Source organism: Anomalospiza imberbis, chromosome 3 (assembly GCF_031753505.1).
Source record: "Anomalospiza imberbis isolate Cuckoo-Finch-1a 21T00152 chromosome 3, ASM3175350v1, whole genome shotgun sequence".
Lineage (NCBI taxonomy): Eukaryota > Metazoa > Chordata > Aves > Passeriformes > Viduidae > Anomalospiza > Anomalospiza imberbis.
In genome coordinates, this window is record NC_089683.1 from 1,299,645 (window position 1) to 1,323,115 (window position 23,471).

The window sequence follows — 23,471 nt, forward strand, 5'->3', positions numbered from 1 at the left end:
AATTTGGGAATGAACCTGGGAATGGGAATTTGGGAATTTGGGAATGAACCTGGGAATTTGGGAATTTGGGAATGAACCTGGGAATGGGAACTTGGGAATGAACCTGGGAATGGGAATTTGGGAATTTGGGAATGAACCTGGGAATGGGAATTTGGGAATTTGGGAATGAACCTGGGAATGGGAACTTGGGAACGAACCTGGGAATGGGAATTTGGGAATGGGAATGAACCTGGGAATGGGAATTTGGGAGTTTGGGAATGGGGATTTGGGAATGCACCTGGGAACGGGAATTTGGGAACGAACCTGGGAATGGGAATTTGGGAATGGGAATGAACCTGGGAATGGGAATTTGGGAATTTGGGAATGAACCTGGGAATGGGAATTTGGGAATTTGGGAATGAAAGTGGGAATGGGAATTTGGGAATGAACTTGGGAATTCGAATTTGGGAATGGGAATGAACCTGGGAATGGGAATTTGGGTGTTTGGGAGTTTGGGAACGGGGATTTGGGAATGAACCTGGGAGTTTGGGAATTTGGGAATGAACCTGGGAGATTGGGAGTTTGGGAATGAACCTGGGAGTTTGGGAATTTGGGAATGAACCTGGGAGTTTGGGAGTTTGGGAACGGGGATTTGGGAATGAACCTGGGAGCGGGAATGGGAACAATGGGGACAGAACCCGCCCACTTCCCGCCCCCGTTCCCATTTTTCCCGGCAATTCCCGCTTTTCCGGGGCAGAACCCGCCCACTTCCCTCTCCCGTTCCCATTTTTCCCGGGAATTCCCGCTTTTCCGGGGCAGAACCCGCCCACTTCCCACTCCCGTTCCCATTTTTCCTGGCAATTCCCGCTTTTCTGGGGCAGAACCTGCCCGGTTCCCACCCCCATTCCCATTTTTCCTGGGAATTCCCGCTTTTCGGGAGCAGAACCCGCCCGGTTCCCGCTCCCGTTCCCATTTTTCCCCCGCTTTTCTGGGAATCCCAGGTGCGCTCGGTGACGGTGCAGCGGCACCGCCCCTTTTTCCTGCTGGAATTCCCGCTTTTCCTGCTTTGATTCCGGTTTAATTCCCATTTTTCCTGCTGGAATTCCCGGTTTTCCTGTTATGATTCCGGTTTAATTCCCATTTTTCCTGCTGTAATTCCCGCTTTTCCTGCTTTGATTCCGGTTTAATTCCCATTTTTCCTGCTGTAATTCCCGCTTTTCCTGCTTTGATTCCGGTTTAATTCCCATTTTTCCTGCTGGAATTCCCGCTTTTCCTGCTTTGATTCCGGTTTAATTCCCATTTTTCCTGCTGGAATTCCCGGTTTTCCTGTTATGATTCCGGTTTAATTCCCATTTTTCCTGCTTTATCTGCGGTTTTCCTGGTTTAATTCCAGTGTAATTCCCATTTTTCCTGCTGTAATTCCGGTATAATTCCAGGTGTAATTCCCAGTGTAATTCCTGGTGTAATCCCGGTGTAATCCCGGTGTAATCCCGGTGTAATCCCAGTGTAATCCCAGAATAATCCCGTTGTAATCCCGGTGTAATCCCGGTGTAATCCCGGTGTAATCCCGGTGTAATCCCAGTGTAATTCCCGATGTAATCCCAGTGTAATTCCCGATGTAATCCCAGTGTAATCCCAGAATAATCCCGTTGTAATCCCGGTGTAATCCCGGTGTAATCCCGGTGTAATCCCGGTGTAATCCCGGTGTAATTCCCGGTGTAATCCCAGTGTAATTCCCGGTGTAATCCCGGTTTAATTCCCGGTGTAACCCAGGTGTAATTCCCGGTGTAATCCCGGTGTAATCCCAGTGTAATCCCAGTGTAATTCCCGGTGTAATCCCGGTGTAATCCCGGTGTAATCCCGGTGTAATCCCGGTGTAATTCCCGGTGTAATCCCGGTGTAATCCCAGTGTAATCCCAGTGTAATTCCCGGTGTAATCCCGGTGTAATCCCGGTGTAATCCCAGAATAATCCCGGTGTAATCCCGGTGTAATCCCAGAATAATCCCGGTGTAATTCCCGGTGTAATCTCAGAATAATCCCAGTGTAATCCCGGTGTAATTCCGGTGTAATCGCAGTGTAATTCCCGGTGTAATCCCAGTGTAATTCCCAGTGTAATTCCCGGTGTAATCCCGGTGTAATCCCGGTGTAATCCCGGTGTAATCCCCGGTGTAATCCCAGTGTAATTCCCAGTGTAATTCCCAGTGTAATTCCCGGTGTAATCCCAGTGTAATCCCGGTGTAATCCCAGTGTAATTCCCGGTGTAATCCCGGAATAATCCCGGTGTAATCTCCAGTGTAATCCCGGTGTAATTCCCGGTGTAATCCCGGTGTAATCCCGGTGTAATCCCGGTGTAATCCCGGTGTAATCCCGGCGTAATCCCGGTGTAATCCCGGTGTAATTCCCGGTGTAATTCCCAGTGTAATCCCGCTGTAATCTCGGTGTAATCCCGGTGTAATTCCCGGTGTAATCCCGGTGTAATTCCCAGTGTAATCCCGGTGTAATTCCCGGTGTAATCCCAGTGTAATTCCCGGTGTAATCCCGGAATAATCCCGGTGTAATCTCCAGTGTAATCCCGGTGTAATCCCGGTGTAATCCCGGTGTAATTCCCGGAATAATCCCGGTGTAATTCCCGGTGTAATCCCAGTGTAATCCCGGTGTAATTCCCGCTGTAATCCCGGTGTAATCCCGGTGTAATCCCGGTGTAATCCCCGGTGTAATCCCAGTGTAATTCCCAGTGTAATTCCCGGTGTAATCCCGGTGTAATCCCGGTGTAATCCCGGTGTAATTCCCGGTGTAATCCCAGTGTAATCCCGGTGTAATCCCGGTGTAATCCCGGTGTAATCCCGGTGTAATCCCAGAATAATCCCGGTGTAATCCCGGTGTAATTCCCGGTGTAATCCCGGTGTAATCCCAGTGTAATCCCGGTGTAATCCCGGTGTAATCCCCGGTGTAATCTCGGTGTAATCCCGGTGTAATCCCAGTGTAATTCCCGGTGTAATCCCGGTGTAATCTCCAGTGTAATCCCGGTGTAATTCCCAGTGTAATCCCGGTGTAATCCCGGTGTAATCCCAGTGTAATCCCGGTGTAATCCCGGTGTAATTCCCAGTGTAATCCCGGTGTAATTCCCGGTGTAATCCCAGTGTAATTCCCGGTGTAATCCCGGAATAATCCCGGTGTAATCTCCAGTGTAATCCCGGTGTAATCCCGGTGTAATCCCGGTGTAATTCCCGGAATAATCCCGGTGTAATTCCCGGTGTAATCCCAGTGTAATCCCGGTGTAATTCCCGCTGTAATCCCGGTGTAATCCCGGTGTAATCCCGGTGTAATCCCCGGTGTAATCCCGGTGGAATCCCGGTGTAATTCCCAGTGTAATCCCGGTGTAATCCCGGTGTAATCCCGGTGTAATCCCGGTGTAGTCCCGGTGTAATTCCCGGTGTAATCCCGGTGTAATCCCCGGTGTAATTCCCAGTGTAATCCCGGTGTAATCCCGGTGTAATCCCGGTGTAATCCCGGTGTAGTCCCGGTGTAATTCCCGGTGTAATCCCGGTGTAATCCCCGGTGTAATTCCCGGTGTAATCCCGGTGTAATCCCGGTGTAATCCCGGCGTAATCCCGGTGTAATCCCGGTGTAATCCCCGGTGTAATTCCCAGTGTAATCCCGCTGTAATCCCGGTGTAATCCCGGTGTAATTCCGGTGTAATCCCAGTGTAATCCCGGTGTAATCCCGGTGTAATTCCCGGTGTAATCCCAGTGTAATCCCGGTGTAATCCCAGTGTAATCCCGGTGTAATCCCGGTGTAATTCCCGGTGTAATCCCGGTGTAATCCCGGTGTAATTCCCGGTGTAATCCCGGTGTAATCCCAGTGTAATCCCGGTGTAATCCCGGTGTAATCCCCGGTGTAATCTCGGTGTAATCCCGGTGTAATCCCAGTGTAATTCCCGGTGTAATCCCGGTGTAATCTCCAGTGTAATCCCGGTGTAATTCCCAGTGTAATCCCGGTGTAATCCCGGTGTAATCCCAGTGTAATCCCGGTGTAATCCCGGTGTAATTCCCAGTGTAATCCCGGTGTAATTCCCGGTGTAATCCCAGTGTAATTCCCGGTGTAATCCCGGTGTAATCCCGGTGTAATCCCCGGTGTAATCCCGGTGGAATCCCGGTGTAATTCCCAGTGTAATCCCGGTGTAATCCCGGTGTAATCCCGGTGTAATCCCGGTGTAGTCCCGGTGTAATTCCCGGTGTAATCCCGGTGTAATCCCCGGTGTAATCCCGGTGTAATCCCGGTGTAATCCCGGCGTAATCCCGGTGTAATCCCGGTGTAATCCCCGGTGTAATTCCCAGTGTAATCCCGCTGTAATCTCGGTGTAATCCCAGTGTAATTCCCAGTGTAATCCCAGTGTAATCCCGGTGTAATCCCGGTGTAATTCCCAGTGTAATCCCAGTGTAATTCCCAGTGTAATCCCAGTGTAATTCCCGGTGTAATCCCGGTGTAATCTCCAGTGTAATCCCGGTGTAATCCCGGTGTAATCCCAGTGTAATTCCCGGTGTAATCCCGGTGTAATTCCCGGTGTAATCCCGGTGTAATCCCGGTGTAATTCCCGGTGTAATTCCCGGTGTAATCCCAGTGTAATCCCGGTGTAATCCCAGTGTAATTCCCGGTGTAATCCCGGAATAATCCCGGTGTAATCTCCAGTGTAATCCCGGTGTAATTCCCGGTGTAATCCCGGTGTAATCCCGGTGTAATCCCGGTGTAATCCCGGTGTAATCCCGGCGTAATCCCGGTGTAATCCCGGTGTAATTCCCGGTGTAATTCCCAGTGTAATCCCGCTGTAATCTCGGTGTAATCCCGGTGTAATTCCCGGTGTAATCCCGGTGAAATTCCCAGTGTAATCCCGGTGTAATTCCCGGTGTAATCCCAGTGTAATTCCCGGTGTAATCCCGGAATAATCCCGGTGTAATCTCCAGTGTAATCCCGGTGTAATCCCGGTGTAATCCCGGTGTAATTCCCGGAATAATCCCGGTGTAATTCCCGGTGTAATCCCAGTGTAATCCCGGTGTAATTCCCGCTGTAATCCCGGTGTAATCCCGGTGTAATCCCGGTGTAATCCCCGGTGTAATCCCAGTGTAATTCCCAGTGTAATTCCCGGTGTAATCCCGGTGTAATCCCGGTGTAATCCCGGTGTAATTCCCGGTGTAATCCCAGTGTAATCCCGGTGTAATCCCGGTGTAATCCCGGTGTAATCCCGGTGTAATCCCAGAATAATCCCGGTGTAATCCCGGTGTAATTCCCGGTGTAATCCCGGTGTAATCCCAGTGTAATCCCGGTGTAATCCCGGTGTAATCCCCGGTGTAATCTCGGTGTAATCCCGGTGTAATCCCAGTGTAATTCCCGGTGTAATCCCGGTGTAATCTCCAGTGTAATCCCGGTGTAATTCCCAGTGTAATCCCGGTGTAATCCCGGTGTAATCCCAGTGTAATCCCGGTGTAATCCCGGTGTAATTCCCAGTGTAATCCCGGTGTAATTCCCGGTGTAATCCCAGTGTAATTCCCGGTGTAATCCCGGAATAATCCCGGTGTAATCTCCAGTGTAATCCCGGTGTAATCCCGGTGTAATCCCGGTGTAATTCCCGGAATAATCCCGGTGTAATTCCCGGTGTAATCCCAGTGTAATCCCGGTGTAATTCCCGCTGTAATCCCGGTGTAATCCCGGTGTAATCCCGGTGTAATCCCCGGTGTAATCCCGGTGGAATCCCGGTGTAATTCCCAGTGTAATCCCGGTGTAATCCCGGTGTAATCCCGGTGTAATCCCGGTGTAGTCCCGGTGTAATTCCCGGTGTAATCCCGGTGTAATCCCCGGTGTAATTCCCGGTGTAATCCCGGTGTAATTCCCGGTGTAATCCCAGTGTAATTCCCAGTGTAATCCCAGTGTAATTCCCGGTGTAATCCCGGTGTAATCCCAGTGTAATTCCCTGTGTAATTCCTGGAGTAATCCCGGTGTAATTCCCGGTGTAATCCCGGTGTAATTCCGGTGTAATCCCAGTGTAATCCCGGTGTAATCCCAGTGTAATCCCGGTTTAATTCCCGGTGTAATCCCGGTGTAATCCCGGTGTAATCCCGGTGTAATCCCGGTGTAATCGCAGTGTAATTCCCGGTGTAATCCCAGTGTAATTCCCGGTGTAATCCCAGTGTAATCCCGGTGTAATCCCAGTGTAATTCCCGGTGTAATCCCGGTGTAATCCCCGGTGTAATTCCCGGTGTAATCCCGGTGTAATCCCGGTGTAATCCCGGTGTAATCCCGGTGTAATCGCAGTGTAATTCCCGGTGTAATCCCAGTGTAATTCCCGGTGTAATCCCGGTGTAATCCCGGTGTAATCCCGGTGTAATTCCCGGTGTAATCCCGGTGTAATCCCAGTGTAATCCCAGTGTAATTCCCGGTGTAATCCCGGTGTAATCCCGGTGTAATTCCCGGAATAATCCCGGTGTAATTCCCGGTGTAATCCCAGTGTAATCCCGGTGTAATTCCCGCTGTAATCCCGGTGTAATCCCGGTGTAATCCCGGTGTAATCCCCGGTGTAATCCCAGTGTAATTCCCAGTGTAATTCCCGGTGTAATCCCGGTGTAATCCCGGTGTAATCCCGGTGTAATTCCCGGTGTAATCCCAGTGTAATCCCGGTGTAATCCCGGTGTAATCCCGGTGTAATCCCGGTGTAATCCCAGAATAATCCCGGTGTAATCCCGGTGTAATTCCCGGTGTAATCCCGGTGTAATCCCAGTGTAATCCCGGTGTAATCCCGGTGTAATCCCCGGTGTAATCTCGGTGTAATCCCGGTGTAATCCCAGTGTAATTCCCGGTGTAATCCCGGTGTAATCTCCAGTGTAATCCCGGTGTAATTCCCAGTGTAATCCCGGTGTAATCCCGGTGTAATCCCAGTGTAATCCCGGTGTAATCCCGGTGTAATTCCCAGTGTAATCCCGGTGTAATTCCCGGTGTAATCCCGGAATAATCCCGGTGTAATCTCCAGTGTAATCCCGGTGTAATCCCGGTGTAATCCCGGTGTAATTCCCGGAATAATCCCGGTGTAATTCCCGGTGTAATCCCAGTGTAATCCCGGTGTAATTCCCGCTGTAATCCCGGTGTAATCCCGGTGTAATCCCGGTGTAATCCCCGGTGTAATCCCGGTGGAATCCCGGTGTAATTCCCAGTGTAATCCCGGTGTAATCCCGGTGTAATCCCGGTGTAATCCCGGCGTAATCCCGGTGTAATCCCGGTGTAATCCCCGGTGTAATTCCCAGTGTAATCCCGCTGTAATCTCGGTGTAATCCCAGTGTAATTCCCGGTGTAATCCCAGTGTAATTCCCGGTGTAATCCCGGTGTAATCTCCAGTGTAATCCCGGTGTAATCCCGGTGTAATCCCAGTGTAATTCCCGGTGTAATCCCGGTGTAATTCCCGGTGTAATCCCGGTGTAATCCCGGTGTAATTCCCGGTGTAATCCCGGTGTAATCCCGGTGTAATCCCGGTGTAATCCCGGTGTAATCCCAGTGTAATTCCTGGAGTAATCCCGGTGTAATTCCCGGTGTAATCCCAGTGTAATTCCCGGTGTAATTCCCGGTGTAATCCCAGTGTAATCCCGGTGTAATCCCGGTGTAATCCCCGTGTAATCCCAGTGTAATTCCCGGTGTAATTCCCGGTGTAATTCCCGGTGTAATCCCAGTGTAATCCCGGTGTAATCCCAGTGTAATTCCCGGTGTAATCCCGGAATAATCCCGGTGTAATCTCCAGTGTAATCCCGGTGTAATTCCCGGTGTAATCCCGGTGTAATCCCGGTGTAATCCCGGTGTAATCCCGGTGTAATCCCGGCGTAATCCCGGTGTAATCCCGGTGTAATTCCCGGTGTAATTCCCAGTGTAATCCCGCTGTAATCTCGGTGTAATCCCGGTGTAATTCCCGGTGTAATCCCAGTGTAATTCCCAGTGTAATCCCAGTGTAATTCCCGGTGTAATCCCGGTGTAATCCCAGTGTAATTCCCTGTGTAATTCCTGGAGTAATCCCGGTGTAATTCCCGGTGTAATCCCGGTGTAATTCCCGGTGTAATTCCCGGTGTAATCCCAGTGTAATCCCGGTGTAATCCCGGTGTAATCCCCGTGTAATCCCAGTGTAATTCCCGGTGTAATTCCCGGTGTAATTCCCGGTGTAATCCCAGTGTAATCCCGGTGTAATCCCAGTGTAATTCCCGGTGTAATCCCGGTGTAATCCCGGTGTAATCCCGGTGTAATCCCAGTGTAATTCCCGGTGTAATCCCGGTGTAATCCCGGTGTAATCCAGGTGTAATCCCGGTGTAATCCCGGTGTAATCCCGGTGTAATCGCAGTGTAATTCCCGGTGTAATCCCAGTGTAATTCCCGGTGTAATCCCGGTGTAATCCCGGTGTAATCCCAGTGTAATTCCCGGTGTAATCCCGGTGTAATCCCGGTGTAATCCCGGTGTAATCCCGGTGTAATCCCAGAATAATCCCGGTGTAATCCCAGTGTAATTCCCGGAATAATCCCAGTGTAATTCCCGGAATATTCCCGCTGTAATTCCCGGTGTAATCCCGGTGTAATCCCGGTGTAATCCCGGAACAATCCTGGTGTAATCCCGATGTAATCCCGGTATAATTCCAGGTGTAATCCCGGTGTAATCCCGGTGTAATCCCAGAATAATCCCGGTGTAATTCCCGGTGTAATTCCCGGTGTAATTCCGGTGTAATCCCGGTGTAATCGCAGTGTAATCCCAGTGTAATTCCCGGTGTAATCCCGGTGTAATCCCAGTGTAATTCCCGGTGTAATCCCGGTGTAATCCCAGTGTAATTCCCGGTGTAATCCCGGTGTAATCCCAGTGTAATTCCCGGTGTAATCCCGCTGTAATCCCGGTGTAATCCCGGTGTAATTCCCGGTGTAATCCCGGTGTAATCCCAGTGTAATCCCAGAATAATCCCGGTGTAATCCCGGTGTAATTCCGGTGTAATCCCAGTGTAATCCCGGTGTAATCCCAGTGTAATCCCGGTTTAATTCCCGGTGTAATCCCGGTGTAATCCCGGTGTAATCCAGGTGTAATCCCGGTGTAATCCCGGTGTAATCCCGGTGTAATCGCAGTGTAATTCCCGGTGTAATCCCAGTGTAATTCCCGGTGTAATCCCAGTGTAATCCCGGTGTAATCCCGGTGTAATCCCGGTGTAATCCCGGTGTAATCGCAGTGTAATTCCCGGTGTAATTCCCAGTGTAATCCCGCTGTAATCTCGGTGTAATCCCGGTGTAATTCCCGGTGTAATCCCAGTGTAATTCCCAGTGTAATCCCGGTGTAATTCCCGGTGTAATCCCGGTGTAATTCCCGGTGTAATCCCGGTGTAATCCCAGTGTAATTCCCTGTGTAATTCCTGGAGTAATCCCGGTGTAATTCCCGGTGTAATCCCGGTGTAATTCCCGGTGTAATTCCCGGTGTAATCCCAGTGTAATCCCGGTGTAATCCCGGTGTAATCCCAGTGTAATTCCCGGTGTAATCCCGGTGTAATCTCCAGTGTAATCCCGGTGTAATTCCCAGTGTAATCCCGGTGTAATCCCGGTGTAATCCCAGTGTAATCCCGGTGTAATCCCGGTGTAATTCCCAGTGTAATCCCGGTGTAATTCCCGGTGTAATCCCGGAATAATCCCGGTGTAATCTCCAGTGTAATCCCGGTGTAATCCCGGTGTAATCCCGGTGTAATTCCCGGAATAATCCCGGTGTAATTCCCGGTGTAATCCCAGTGTAATCCCGGTGTAATTCCCGCTGTAATCCCGGTGTAATCCCGGTGTAATCCCGGTGTAATCCCCGGTGTAATCCCGGTGGAATCCCGGTGTAATTCCCAGTGTAATCCCGGTGTAATCCCGGTGTAATCCCGGTGTAATCCCGGCGTAATCCCGGTGTAATCCCGGTGTAATCCCCGGTGTAATTCCCAGTGTAATCCCGCTGTAATCTCGGTGTAATCCCAGTGTAATTCCCGGTGTAATCCCAGTGTAATTCCCGGTGTAATCCCGGTGTAATCTCCAGTGTAATCCCGGTGTAATCCCGGTGTAATCCCAGTGTAATTCCCGGTGTAATCCCGGTGTAATTCCCGGTGTAATCCCGGTGTAATCCCGGTGTAATTCCCGGTGTAATCCCGGTGTAATCCCGGTGTAATCCCGGTGTAATCCCGGTGTAATCCCAGTGTAATTCCTGGAGTAATCCCGGTGTAATTCCCGGTGTAATCCCAGTGTAATTCCCGGTGTAATTCCCGGTGTAATCCCAGTGTAATCCCGGTGTAATCCCGGTGTAATCCCCGTGTAATCCCAGTGTAATTCCCGGTGTAATTCCCGGTGTAATTCCCGGTGTAATCCCAGTGTAATCCCGGTGTAATCCCAGTGTAATTCCCGGTGTAATCCCGGAATAATCCCGGTGTAATCTCCAGTGTAATCCCGGTGTAATTCCCGGTGTAATCCCGGTGTAATCCCGGTGTAATCCCGGTGTAATCCCGGTGTAATCCCGGCGTAATCCCGGTGTAATCCCGGTGTAATTCCCGGTGTAATTCCCAGTGTAATCCCGCTGTAATCTCGGTGTAATCCCGGTGTAATTCCCGGTGTAATCCCAGTGTAATTCCCAGTGTAATCCCAGTGTAATTCCCGGTGTAATCCCGGTGTAATCCCAGTGTAATTCCCTGTGTAATTCCTGGAGTAATCCCGGTGTAATTCCCGGTGTAATCCCGGTGTAATTCCCGGTGTAATTCCCGGTGTAATCCCAGTGTAATCCCGGTGTAATCCCGGTGTAATCCCCGTGTAATCCCAGTGTAATTCCCGGTGTAATTCCCGGTGTAATTCCCGGTGTAATCCCAGTGTAATCCCGGTGTAATCCCAGTGTAATTCCCGGTGTAATCCCGGTGTAATCCCGGTGTAATCCCGGTGTAATCCCAGTGTAATTCCCGGTGTAATCCCGGTGTAATCCCGGTGTAATCCAGGTGTAATCCCGGTGTAATCCCGGTGTAATCCCGGTGTAATCGCAGTGTAATTCCCGGTGTAATCCCAGTGTAATTCCCGGTGTAATCCCGGTGTAATCCCGGTGTAATCCCAGTGTAATTCCCGGTGTAATCCCGGTGTAATCCCGGTGTAATCCCGGTGTAATCCCGGTGTAATCCCAGAATAATCCCGGTGTAATCCCAGTGTAATTCCCGGAATAATCCCAGTGTAATTCCCGGAATATTCCCGCTGTAATTCCCGGTGTAATCCCGGTGTAATCCCGGTGTAATCCCGGAACAATCCTGGTGTAATCCCGATGTAATCCCGGTATAATTCCAGGTGTAATCCCGGTGTAATCCCGGTGTAATCCCAGAATAATCCCGGTGTAATTCCCGGTGTAATTCCCGGTGTAATTCCGGTGTAATCCCGGTGTAATCGCAGTGTAATCCCAGTGTAATTCCCGGTGTAATCCCGGTGTAATCCCAGTGTAATTCCCGGTGTAATCCCGGTGTAATCCCAGTGTAATTCCCGGTGTAATCCCGGTGTAATCCCAGTGTAATTCCCGGTGTAATCCCGCTGTAATCCCGGTGTAATCCCGGTGTAATTCCCGGTGTAATCCCGGTGTAATCCCAGTGTAATCCCAGAATAATCCCGGTGTAATCCCGGTGTAATTCCGGTGTAATCCCAGTGTAATCCCGGTGTAATCCCAGTGTAATCCCGGTTTAATTCCCGGTGTAATCCCGGTGTAATCCCGGTGTAATCCAGGTGTAATCCCGGTGTAATCCCGGTGTAATCCCGGTGTAATCGCAGTGTAATTCCCGGTGTAATCCCAGTGTAATTCCCGGTGTAATCCCAGTGTAATCCCGGTGTAATCCCGGTGTAATCCCGGTGTAATCCCGGTGTAATCGCAGTGTAATTCCCGGTGTAATTCCCAGTGTAATCCCGCTGTAATCTCGGTGTAATCCCGGTGTAATTCCCGGTGTAATCCCAGTGTAATTCCCAGTGTAATCCCGGTGTAATTCCCGGTGTAATCCCGGTGTAATTCCCGGTGTAATCCCGGTGTAATCCCAGTGTAATTCCCTGTGTAATTCCTGGAGTAATCCCGGTGTAATTCCCGGTGTAATCCCGGTGTAATTCCCGGTGTAATTCCCGGTGTAATCCCAGTGTAATCCCGGTGTAATCCCGGTGTAATCCCCGTGTAATCCCAGTGTAATTCCCGGTGTAATTCCCGGTGTAATTCCCGGTGTAATCCCAGTGTAATCCCGGTGTAATCCCAGTGTAATTCCCGGTGTAATCCCGGTGTAATCCCGGTGTAATCCCGGTGTAATCCCAGTGTAATTCCCGGTGTAATCCCGGTGTAATCCCGGTGTAATCCCGGTGTAATTCCGGTGTAATCCCAGTGTAATCCCGGTGTAATCCCAGTGTAATCCCGGTTTAATTCCCGGTGTAATCCCGGTGTAATCCCGGTGTAATCCAGGTGTAATCCCGGTGTAATCCCGGTGTAATCCCGGTGTAATCGCAGTGTAATTCCCGGTGTAATCCCAGTGTAATTCCCGGTGTAATCCCGGTGTAATCCCGGTGTAATCCCAGTGTAATTCCCGGTGTAATCCCGGTGTAATCCCGGTGTAATCCCGGTGTAATCCCGGTGTAATCCCAGAATAATCCCGGTGTAATCCCAGTGTAATTCCCGGAATAATCCCAGTGTAATTCCCGGAATATTCCCGCTGTAATTCCCGGTGTAATCCCGGTGTAATCCCGGTGTAATCCCGGAACAATCCTGGTGTAATCCCGATGTAATCCCGGTATAATTCCAGGTGTAATCCCGGTGTAATCCCGGTGTAATCCCAGAATAATCCCGGTGTAATTCCCGGTGTAATTCCCGGTGTAATTCCGGTGTAATCCCGGTGTAATCGCAGTGTAATCCCAGTGTAATTCCCGGTGTAATCCCGGTGTAATCCCAGTGTAATTCCCGGTGTAATCCCGGTGTAATCCCAGTGTAATTCCCGGTGTAATCCCGGTGTAATCCCAGTGTAATTCCCGGTGTAATCCCGCTGTAATCCCGGTGTAATCCCGGTGTAATCCCAGTGTAATTCCCGGTGTAATCCAAGAATAATCCCGGTGTAATCCCGGTGTAATTCCGGTGTAATCCCAGTGTAATCCCGGTGTAATCCCAGTGTAATCCCGGTTTAATTCCCGGTGTAATCCCGGTGTAATCCCGGTGTAATCCAGGTGTAATCCCGGTGTAATCCCGGTGTAATCCCGGTGTAATCGCAGTGTAATTCCCGGTGTAATCCCAGTGTAATTCCCGGTGTAATCCCAGTGTAATCCCGGTGTAATCCCGGTGTAATCCCGGTGTAATCCCGGTGTAATCGCAGTGTAATTCCCGGTGTAATTCCCAGTGTAATCCCGCTGTAATCTCGGTGTAATCCCGGTGTAATTCCCGGTGTAATCCCAGTGTAATTCCCAGTGTAATCCCGGTGTAATTCCCGGTGTAATCCCGGTGTAATCCCAGTGTAATTCCCGGTGTAATCCCGGTGTAATCGCAGTGTAATTCCCGGTGTAATCCCTGTGTAATTCCCAGTGTAATCCCGGTGTAATCCCGGTGTAATCCCAGTGTAATCCCGGTGTAATCCCGGTGTAATCCCGGTGTAATCCCAGTGTAATTCCCGGTGTAATCCCGGTGTAATCCCGGTGTAATCCCGGTGTAATCCCGGTGTAATCCCGGTGTAATCCCAGAATAATCCCGGTGTAATCCCAGTGTAATTCCCGGAATAATCCCAGTGTAATTCCCGGAATATTCCCGCTGTAATTCCCGGTGTAATCCCGGTGTAATCCCGGTGTAATCCCGGAACAATCCTGGTGTAATCCCGATGTAATCCCGGTATAATTCCAGGTGTAATCCCGGTGTAATCCCGGTGTAATCCCAGAATAATCCCAGTGTAATTCCCGGTGTAATTCCCGGTGTAATTCCGGTGTAATCCCGGTGTAATCGCAGTGTAATCCCAGTGTAATTCCCGGTGTAATCCCGGTGTAATCCCAGTGTAATTCCCGGTGTAATCCCGGTGTAATCGCAGTGTAATTCCCGGTGTAATCCCGGTGTAATCCCAGTGTAATTCCCGGTGTAATCCCAGTGTAATCCCGGTGTAATCCCAGTGTAATTCCCGGTGTAATCCCGGTGTAATCCCAGTGTAATCCCAGTGTAATTCCCGGTGTAATCCCGGTGTAATCCCGGTGTAATCCCGGTGTAATCCCAGTGTAATTCCCGGTGTAATCCAAGAATAATCCCGGTGTAATCCCGGTGTAATTCCGGTGTAATCCCAGTGTAATCCCGGTGTAATCCCAGTGTAATCCCGGTTTAATTCCCGGTGTAATCCCGGTGTAATCCCGGTGTAATCCCGGTGTAATCCCGGTGTAAATCCCGGTGTAATCCCGGTGTAATCCCAGTGTAATTCCCAGTGTAATCCCAGTGTAATTCCCAGTGTAATCCCGGTGTAATTCCCGGTGTAATCTCAGAATAATCCCAGTGTAATCCCGGTGTAATCCCGGTATAATCCCGGTGTAATTCCCGGTATAATCCCGGTGTAATTCCTGGTGTAATCCCGGTGTAATCCCAGTGTAATTTCCAGTGTTATCCCGGTGTAATCCCGGTGTAATCCCGGTGTAATCCCAGTGTAGTCCCAGTGTAATTCCTGGTGTAATCCCGGTGTAATCCCGGTGTAATCCTGGTGTATTTCCCATTCTCCTCTGGAATTCCCGGAGTATTTCCCAGGTGCGCTCGGTGCTGGTGGAGCGGCACAGCCCTGTTTTTCCCACTGTAATTCCCGCTGTAATTCCCGCTGTAACCCTGCTGTAATTCCCGCTGTAATCCCGCTGTAATCCCGTTGTGATTCCTGCTGTGATTCCCGGTGTAAGTCCCGGCATCGCTCCGTTGTTCCCCTGGAATTCCTGCCGCTCCAGGTGCGCTCGGTGCCGGTGGAGCGGCACAGCCCCGTTTTTCCCGCTGTAATTCCCGCTGTAATTCCTGCTGTAAATCCCCCTGTAATTCCCGCTGTGATTCCCGTTGTGGTTCCCATTGTGATTCCCGGCGTAAATCCCGGCATAGCTCCGGTTTTTCCCCTGGAATTCCTGCCGTTCCAGGTGCGCTCGGTGACGGTGGAGTGGCACAGCCCCGTTTTTCCTGCTGTAATTCCCGCTTTAATTCTCGCTGTAAATCCCCCTGTAATTCCCGCTGTGATTCCCGTTGTGATTCCCGGTGTAAGTCCCGGCGTGGCTCCGTTTTTCCCCTGGAATTCCTGCCGTTCCAGGTGCGCTTGGTGCCGGTGGAGCGGCACAGCCCCGTTTTTCCCGCTGTAATTCCCGCTTTAATTCTCGCTGTAAATCCCCCTGTAATTCCCGCTGTGATTCCCGTTGTGATTCCCGGCGTAAGTCCCGGCGTGGCTCCGTTTTTCCCCTGGAATTCCTGCCACTCCAGGTGCGCTCGGTGCCGGTGGAGCGGCACAGCCCCGTTTCTCCCGCTGTAACCCCGCTGTAATTCCCGCTGTGATTCCCGTTGTGATTCCCGCTGTAGTCCCGCTGTAATCCCGGCGTGGCTCCGTTGTTCCCCTGGAATTCCTGCCGTTCCAGGTGCGCTCGGTGACGGTGGAGCGGCACAGCCCCGTTTTTCCCGCTGTAATTCCCGCTTTAATTCTCGCTGTAAATCCCCCTGTAATTCCCGTTGTGGTTCCCATTGTGATTCCCGGTGTAAGTCCCGGCGTGGCTCCGTTGTTCCCCTGGAATTCCTGCCGTTCCAGGTGCGCTCGGTGACGGTGGAGCGGCGGGCGCCGGAGCAGCTGCGGCGCCTGGAGCGGACGCGCGTCGAGCGCTTCCCCGACCTGGCGGCCGAGCGGCAGAGCCGCGACCGCCTGGAGCGCGGCCGGCAGCGCCGGGAGCTGCGCCTGGAGCGCCGCCAGCAGCGCCTGGAGCTGCGCCGCAAGCAGGAGCTGGAGGAGCTCAGGTGGGAGTTGTCCGGGAACGCCGGGAGTGCTGGAGAACGTTGGGAATGTTGGGGATGCTGGGGATGTTGGGGATGTTCGGGAGGTTGGGGATGTTGGGTGCCGGCAGCGCCAGGAATCGCTCCTAGAAATGCGCCGGGAACAGGAGCTGGAGCAGCTCAGGTGGGAGTTGTTCCGCAGTGCCGGGAATTCCAGGAATTCCGGGAGTGCTGGGAATTCAGAGAGTGCTGGGGGTGTTGGGAATGTTGGGAACGTTGGGAAGGTTCAGGAGGTTGGGAATGTTTCGGATGTTGGGGGGTGGCAGCGCCTGGGGCTGTGCCGCAAGCAGGAGCTGGAGGAGCTCAGGTGGGAATTGTTCCGCAGTGCCGGGAATTCCGGGAATGCTGGGAGTGCTGGGAATTCTGAGAGTGCTGGGGTTGTTGGGAATGTTGGGGAGGTTGGGGGTATTTGGAATGTTGGGGGTGTTGGGGATGTTCAGGATGTTCAGGAGGTTGGGGAAGTTGGGAATGTTCGGGAGGTTTGGGATGTTGGGTGCCGGCAGCGCCGGGAATCGCTCCTGGAAATGCGCCGGGAACAGGAGCTGGAGCAGCTCAGGTGGGAATTGTTCGGGAATTCCGGGAGTTCTGGAGAATGTTGGGAACGTTGGGCATGTTGGGAATGTTGGGAATGGTCGTGATGTTGGGAATGTTGGGAACGTTCGGGAGGTTGGGGATGTTGGGTGGCAGCAGCTGCAGGAGCTGTGCCGGGAACAGGAGCTGGAGGAGCTCAGGTGGGAATTCCGGGAATGCCGGGAATTCTGGGAACGCTGGGAGCGTCGGGAATGCCAGGAACGTCGGGAACGTTGGGTGGGAATGTCGGGAATGTTGGGGAGCGGCAGCGCCGCAAACGGGCGACGGAGGAGCTCGGGCGGGAACAGTTTGGGAATTCCGGGAATGCTGGGAATTCCAGGAACGTTGGGAATGTTCGGAATGGTTGGAGGCAGCGTTGGGAATGCTGGGTGGGAATGTTCGCTTGGAATTCTGGGAATCTGCGCTTGCAGTTCCCGGCTTGTTTGGTGAGAATGTCGGGAATGTGTGGTGGGAACATTGGGAACGTCCGGGTGGAATTCCGGGAACGTCTGCTGGGAACGTTGGGAATGTTTGCTGGGAATGTTCGGGTGGAATTCCGGGAATGTCTGGTGGGAATTCCGGGATCGGAGCTCCTGGGGGCTTTCCCCGGACAATCCCGGCTTCGGTCGGGGACTGAGACTGGGAGAGCTGGAATTGCCTCGGGAATTCTGTCTGGAATTGGGTCTGGAATTCCCTCTGGAATTCCTTTGGGAATTTCCCCTGGAATTCCCTCTGGAATTGGGTCTGGAATTCCCTCTGGAATTCCTTTGGGAATTTCCCCTGGAATTCTCTCTGCGATGGTCCTTGGAATTGGGTCTGGAATTAGCCCTGGAATTCCCTCTGGAACTGGGTCTGGAGTTCCCTGTGGAATTCCCTTCGGAATTGTCCCTGGAATTCTCACTGGAATTCTCTCTGGAATTCCCTCTGGAATTTCTCAATTTGCTCTGGAATTTTCTTAGAAATTCCCTTTGGAATTTCCCCTAGAATTTTTTCTGGGATTGCCCTTGAAATTTCTCCAGTTCCCTCTGGAATTCTCCCTGGAATTTGAAATTTCCTCAATTCCATCTGCATTTTTTTTTGGGGAATTCCCTTTGGAATTGCCCCTGGATGTTCCTGGAATTCTCTCTGGAATTGGGTCTGGAATTGCCCCTGGAATTGTTGGGAATCGCTCTGGAATTCTGTCTGGATTGCCTTCAGAATTCCCTCTGGAATTGTCTTTGAAATTGCCCCAGTTCCCTTTGGAATTCTCTCTGGAATTGCCCCGATTCCCTTTGGAATTCTCTCTGGAATTGGGTCTGGAATTGTCTCCCTGGAATTCCCTTTGGAGTTCACTCTGGAATTGCCCCAATTCCCTCTGGAATTTCCTCTGGAATTCCCTCTGGAATTGTCCCAGTTGCCTATGGAATTCTCTCTGGAATTTCCTCTGGAATTGTCTCCCTGGAATTCTCTCTGGAATTTCCTCTGGAGTTCCCCTGGGAATTCCGGAGCTTTCCCAGGATTCCTCCCGCTCCCCCCGGAATTCCGGATCCCGGCTAAGCGGGAACGCGAGGCCGGGATGTGCCGGGAATTCACCCCCGGGGATTTGGGATTCCCAGGATTCCCTCGGGAGCTTCCCCGAGCTCCACAAAAAGCGGGATTGAGGGAAATCCGGGATTTTCCTGGATCCAGGCTCGGAGAGCCGGGACCGGGATCCCAAATCTGGGATTTTCCTGGGATCAGGATCTCAAATCCGGGATTTTCCGGGATCGGGATCCCGAATCCGGGATTTTCCGGGATCGTGATCCCGAATCCGGGATTTTCCCAGGATCCAGGACCGGGATCCCAAATCCGGGATTTTCCCGGGATCAGGATCCCAAATCCAGGATTTTCCCAGGATCCGGGATCGTGATCCCAAATCCGGGATTTTCCAGGATCGTGATCCCAAATCCGGGATTTTCCCAGGATCCGGGATCGTGATCCCAAATCCGGGATTTTCCTGGGATAAGGATCCCAAATCCGGGATTTCCCAGCTGGGAGATCCCGGAGGAAAACCTCGGGAAGAAGGGGTTGCGGGGTGATCGGTGAGGGGCGGAATTCCAGAGGGAAAATCCTCGGGAATTCTGGGCTCCGCTGCCGGTTCCCAGTGGGAATCCGCCGGGAATTGCGGGATCATTGGGAATTCTCCCTGCAGGAGCTACTCGTCCCTGATGAAGGCCGAGAACATGTCCTCCAACCAGGTGAGGCGGCCGGAATTGCGGGAATTCCCTGGGAAAAGGGACGGGATAACTCCGGGAATTCCCTGGGAAAGGGGACGGGAAAACTCCGGGAATTCCTTGGGAAAAGGGACGGGATAACTCTGGGAATTCCCTGGGAAAAGGGATGGGATAATTCCAGGAATTCCCTGGGAAAACTCTAGGAATTTCATGGGAAAAGGGATGGGATAACTCTGGGAATTCCCTGGGATAACTCTGGGAATTTCCTGGGATAATTCCCGGAATTCCCTGGGATAACTCTGGCAATTCCCTGGGATAACTCCGGGAATTCCCCGGGAAAACTCTGGGAATTCCCTGGGAAAGGGGAGGGGAAAACTCCAGGAATTCCCTGGGAAAAGGGATGGGATAACTCTGGGAATTCCCTGGGATAACTCCCAGAATTCCCTGGGATAACTCCGGGAGTTCCTTGGGAAAAGGGATGGGATAACTCTGGGAATTCCTTCGGAATGGGAATGGTGGGAATGATGGGATTGGGAACACTGGGATTAATGGGGAAAATGGGATTGGGGGAATGAAAATAACGGGATTGGGAATCACGGGAATGGAATTGGGAATGGGATGGGAATAATGAGATCTGGAGTAATGGGAATGGGAATTCCGGGAAGAACGGGATTGGGAATCACGGGAATAACGGGACTGGGAATGGGATTGGGAATGGGACGGGAACAGTGGGATTGGGAAGAACGGGAATTCCGGGAAGGAACGGGAATATCGGGAATGGGAACGATGGGAATGGGAATTTCCGGAGCTCCAGACCCTGAGGTGTCCCCAGGGGAATTCCCCCATTCCCAATCCCCAGTCCCACATTCCCAAATTCCCATTCCCAATTCCCAATTTCCCAATTCCCAGTTCCCAATCCCCAAATTCCCATTCCCACATTCTCATTCCCAGTTTCCGGATTCTCAAATCCCACATTCCCAGTTCCCCCACTCCCAAATTCCCAAATCCCCCAAATCCCGCATTCCCACATTCCCCCATTCCCCCATTCCCAAATTCCCAAATCCTCTAATTCGTAATTCCCCAAATTCCCCTTTCCCAAATCCTCCGATTCCCAAATTCCTGCATTCCCCCATTCCCGCATTCCCAATTCCCCCATTCCCCAGTTCCCCAATTCCCAATTCCAATCCCAATTCCCAAATCCCCGCATTCCCAAATTCCCAATTCCCAAATCCCCTCATTCCTGCATTCCCAAATCCCCCAATTCCCGCATTCCCAAATTCCCAAATCCCCGCATTCCCCCATTCCTACATTCCCAATTCCCAAATTCCCAATTCCCAAATCCCCGCATTCCCAATTCCCAAATTCCCAGTTCCCAAATCCCCACATTCCCATATTCTCCAATTCCCAAATCCCCAAATTTCCCTATTCCTAAATTCCCACATTCCCACATTCCCAAATCCCTGCATTCCCCCATTCCCACATTCCCAAATTCCCCCATTCCCAATCCCCAAATCCCCAAATTCCCCAATTCCCAAATCCCCGCATTCCCGAATTCCCCCATTCCCAAATTCCCGCATTCCCAAATTCCCAAATCCCCGGATTCCCCCATTCCCGCATTCCCAAACTCCCGCATTCCCAAACTCCCGCATTCCCAAATCCCTGGATTCCCGGATTCCCGCATTCCCAGCGCCGTTCCCGCTTTTCCCGCAGGACGGGAACGACTCCGACGATTTCATGTGAGGATTCCGGATCCCGCCCGGCTCCGTCCCGAGCCCGGCAATTCCCGGAAAACGAACTCGGGCTCCGGCCCCGGGGGCGCTCCGGGACGTCCGGGGCAATTCCCGAATTCCCGGCAAGGCCGGGGCCAACAAAGCCTGGGAGCAGCCGGGGCCGCCTCTGGAATTCTTCCCCCGGGAATCGTCGGGAACGCCGGGAACGGAGCCGGGAACGGGCCGGGGTTGGGAATTCCGGGATCTGCTCCCTCGGGATCGCGCGGAATTCCGGCTGGGAGCCCGGGGCTGGGAGCTGGGAATGGGGTTTGGGGGGGAAAAAACGGGAAAATGCGGGGGAAAAAACGGGAAAAACGGGGGGAAACTGGGAAAAAATGGGGAAAAAATGGGGAGAAACTGGGAAAAAAGGGGAAAACCAGGGAAAACTGGGAAAAACTGGGGGGGAAAAGGAGGGAAACTGGGAAAAAATGGAAAAAGAAATGGGAAAAAATGGGGGAAACTGGGAAAAATGGGGGGGAAAGCAGGGAAAACTGGGAAAAAATGGGGAAAACCAGAGGAAAACTGGGAAAATATGGGAAAAACCAGGAAAAATGGGAAAAAACTGAGAAAAAACCTGGAAAAGCAGGGAAAACTGGGAAAAATGGGGGAAAAGTGGGGAAAAATGGGGGAAACCCAGGGGAAAACAGGGAAAAAGTGGGAAAAACCAGGAAAAACTGGGAAAAATGGGGAGAAAACTGGGAAAATCTGGGATAAAACTGGAAAAGTGGGAGAATAAGTGGGAAAAGCGGGGGGAAACTGGGGAAAATCCGGAAAAATGGGGGGAAACTGGGAAAAACCAGGAGAAACGGGGGAAAATCATGGAAAACTGGGATGAAACGGGGGGAAAGCGGGAAATAACTGGAAACGTGGAAGGAAAACTGGGAGAAAGCAGGAAAAATTCCGGGAAAATGCGGAAAACCACGAGAAACTGGGGGAAATCAGAAAAAACGGGAAAAGCGGGAAAAATGGGAAAAACCAGGAAAAGGGAAGAGATCTCTCCAGGGCCAGGATCCTGCCGGGCTCGGTGGAAATCCGGGAATATTCCTGGGAAAAGGGAATTCCGGGAAAAGGGGATTCTGGGAAAAGGGGATTCCGGGAAAAAGGGAATTCTGGGAAAAGGGGATTCGGGGAAATGGGATTCCGGGAAAAGGGAATTCCAGGGAAAAGGGGATTCAGGGAAAAAGGGAATTCCTGGGAAAAGGAAATTCTGGGAAAAGGGGATTTCAGGAAAAGGGGATTCCAGGGAAAAGGGGATTCCGGGAAAAGGGAATTCCAGGGAAAAGGGGATTCCTGGGAAAAGGGGAATTCTGGGAAAAGGAGATTCTGGGGAAAAGGGATTCCAGGGAAAAAGGGAATTCCGGGAAAAGGGGATTCCGGGAAAAGAGGAATTCTGGGAAAAGGGGATTTCGGGAAAAGGGGATTACGGGGAAAAGGGGAATTCTGGGAAAAGGGATTCCGGGAAAAAGGGGATTCCAGGGGAAAAGGAGATTCCAGGGAAATGGGGATTCCCGGGAAAAAGGGGATTCCAGGGGAACGGGGATTCCCGCAAAAGGGGATTCCCGGGAAAAGGGGAATTCTGGGAAAAGGGGATTCCAGTAAAAGGAGATTCCGAGAAAAAGGGGGTTCCAGGAAAAGGGGATTCCGGGAAATAGGGATTCCAGGGAAAAAGGGAATTCCGGGAAAATGGAATTCCAGGGAAAAGGGGATTCTGGGAAACGGGGAATTCTGGGAAAAGGGGATTCCAGGCAAAAGGGAATTCCGGGAAAAGGGGATTCCTGGGAATAGGGGATTTCAGGAAAAGGGGATTCCGGGAAAACAGGATTCCCAGAGGTCCCAGCCCAAATCCTGCTGTTCCCAAATCCCAGGGATTGGGAATGGGGTCAGGATTGGGAATTGGGTTGAAATTGGGATTGGGATCCGGAATGGGAGCGGGAATGGGATCGGGATTAGGATCCAGGAGCTGTCCCGGATCCGTGGGAATCCTGGAATTCCCACTGCTCCGGCATCCTAAGGATTGGGAATGGGGTCGGGATTGGGATCAGGAACGGGATCGGGGTTGGGAATGGGGTCAGGAATGAGAATGGGATCAGGAATGGGGTCAGGAATGAGAATGGGATCAGGAACGGGGTCAGGAATGGGATCGGGAATGGGGTCAGGAATGGGAATGGGGTCAGGAATGAGAATGGGATCAGGAATGGGGTCAGGAACGGGATTGGGATTGGGAATGGGGTCAGGAATGAGCATAGGATCAGGAACGGGGTCAGGAATGGGATCGGGAATGGGGTGAGGAATGGGAATGGGGTCAGGAATGGGAATGGGATCAGGAATGGGGTCAGGAACGGGATTGGGATTGGGAATGGGGTCAGGATTGGGAGTGGGATTGGGATTGGGATCAGGAATGGGGTCAGGAATAGGAAGGGGGTCCAGGAATGGGAATGGGATTGGGATCAGGAATGGGGTCAGGATTGGGAATGGGATCAGGAATGGAGTCAGGAATGGGATCGGGACCAGGAATGGGGTCAGGATTGGGAATGGGGTCAGGAATAGGAATGGGGTCAGGATTGGGAATGGGATCAGGAATGGGGTGGGATTGGGAATGGGATCGGGGATTGGGATCAGGATTGGGATCGGGGTTGGGAATGGGGTCCAGGAATGGGGTCAGGAATAGGAATGGGGTCAGGAATGGGGTGGGAATGGGATCGGGATTAGGATCCAGGAGCTCTCCCGGATCCACGGGAATCCAGTCCAGGAGGTGCCAGAGACCTTTACTGATCCGTGACCCCATGGGGACACCACGGGGACAGCATGGGGACACCATGGGGACACCAAGGGGACACCATGGGGACACCAAGGGGACACCATGGGGACACCAAGGGACACCATGGGGACACCAAGGGACACCAAGGGGACACCAAGGGGACACCATGGGGACAC

At 51.9% G+C, this 23,471-nt stretch overlaps 1 protein-coding gene across 1 annotated transcript in view; it reads left to right on the forward strand.

Moving 5' to 3' along the window:
- Positions 1 to 20,530, forward strand: part of LOC137471950 (clusterin-like) — a 76,638-nt gene extending 56,108 nt beyond the window's left edge. Inside the window, 3 exon segments of the mRNA XM_068186656.1 lie at positions 15,723 to 15,970; positions 18,747 to 18,792; positions 20,479 to 20,530. Coding sequence (XP_068042757.1) covers positions 15,723 to 15,970; positions 18,747 to 18,792; positions 20,479 to 20,508 — 324 coding nt within the window. The 3' untranslated portion in view covers positions 20,509 to 20,530.
- Positions 20,531 to 23,471: the final 2,941 nt, after the last annotated feature.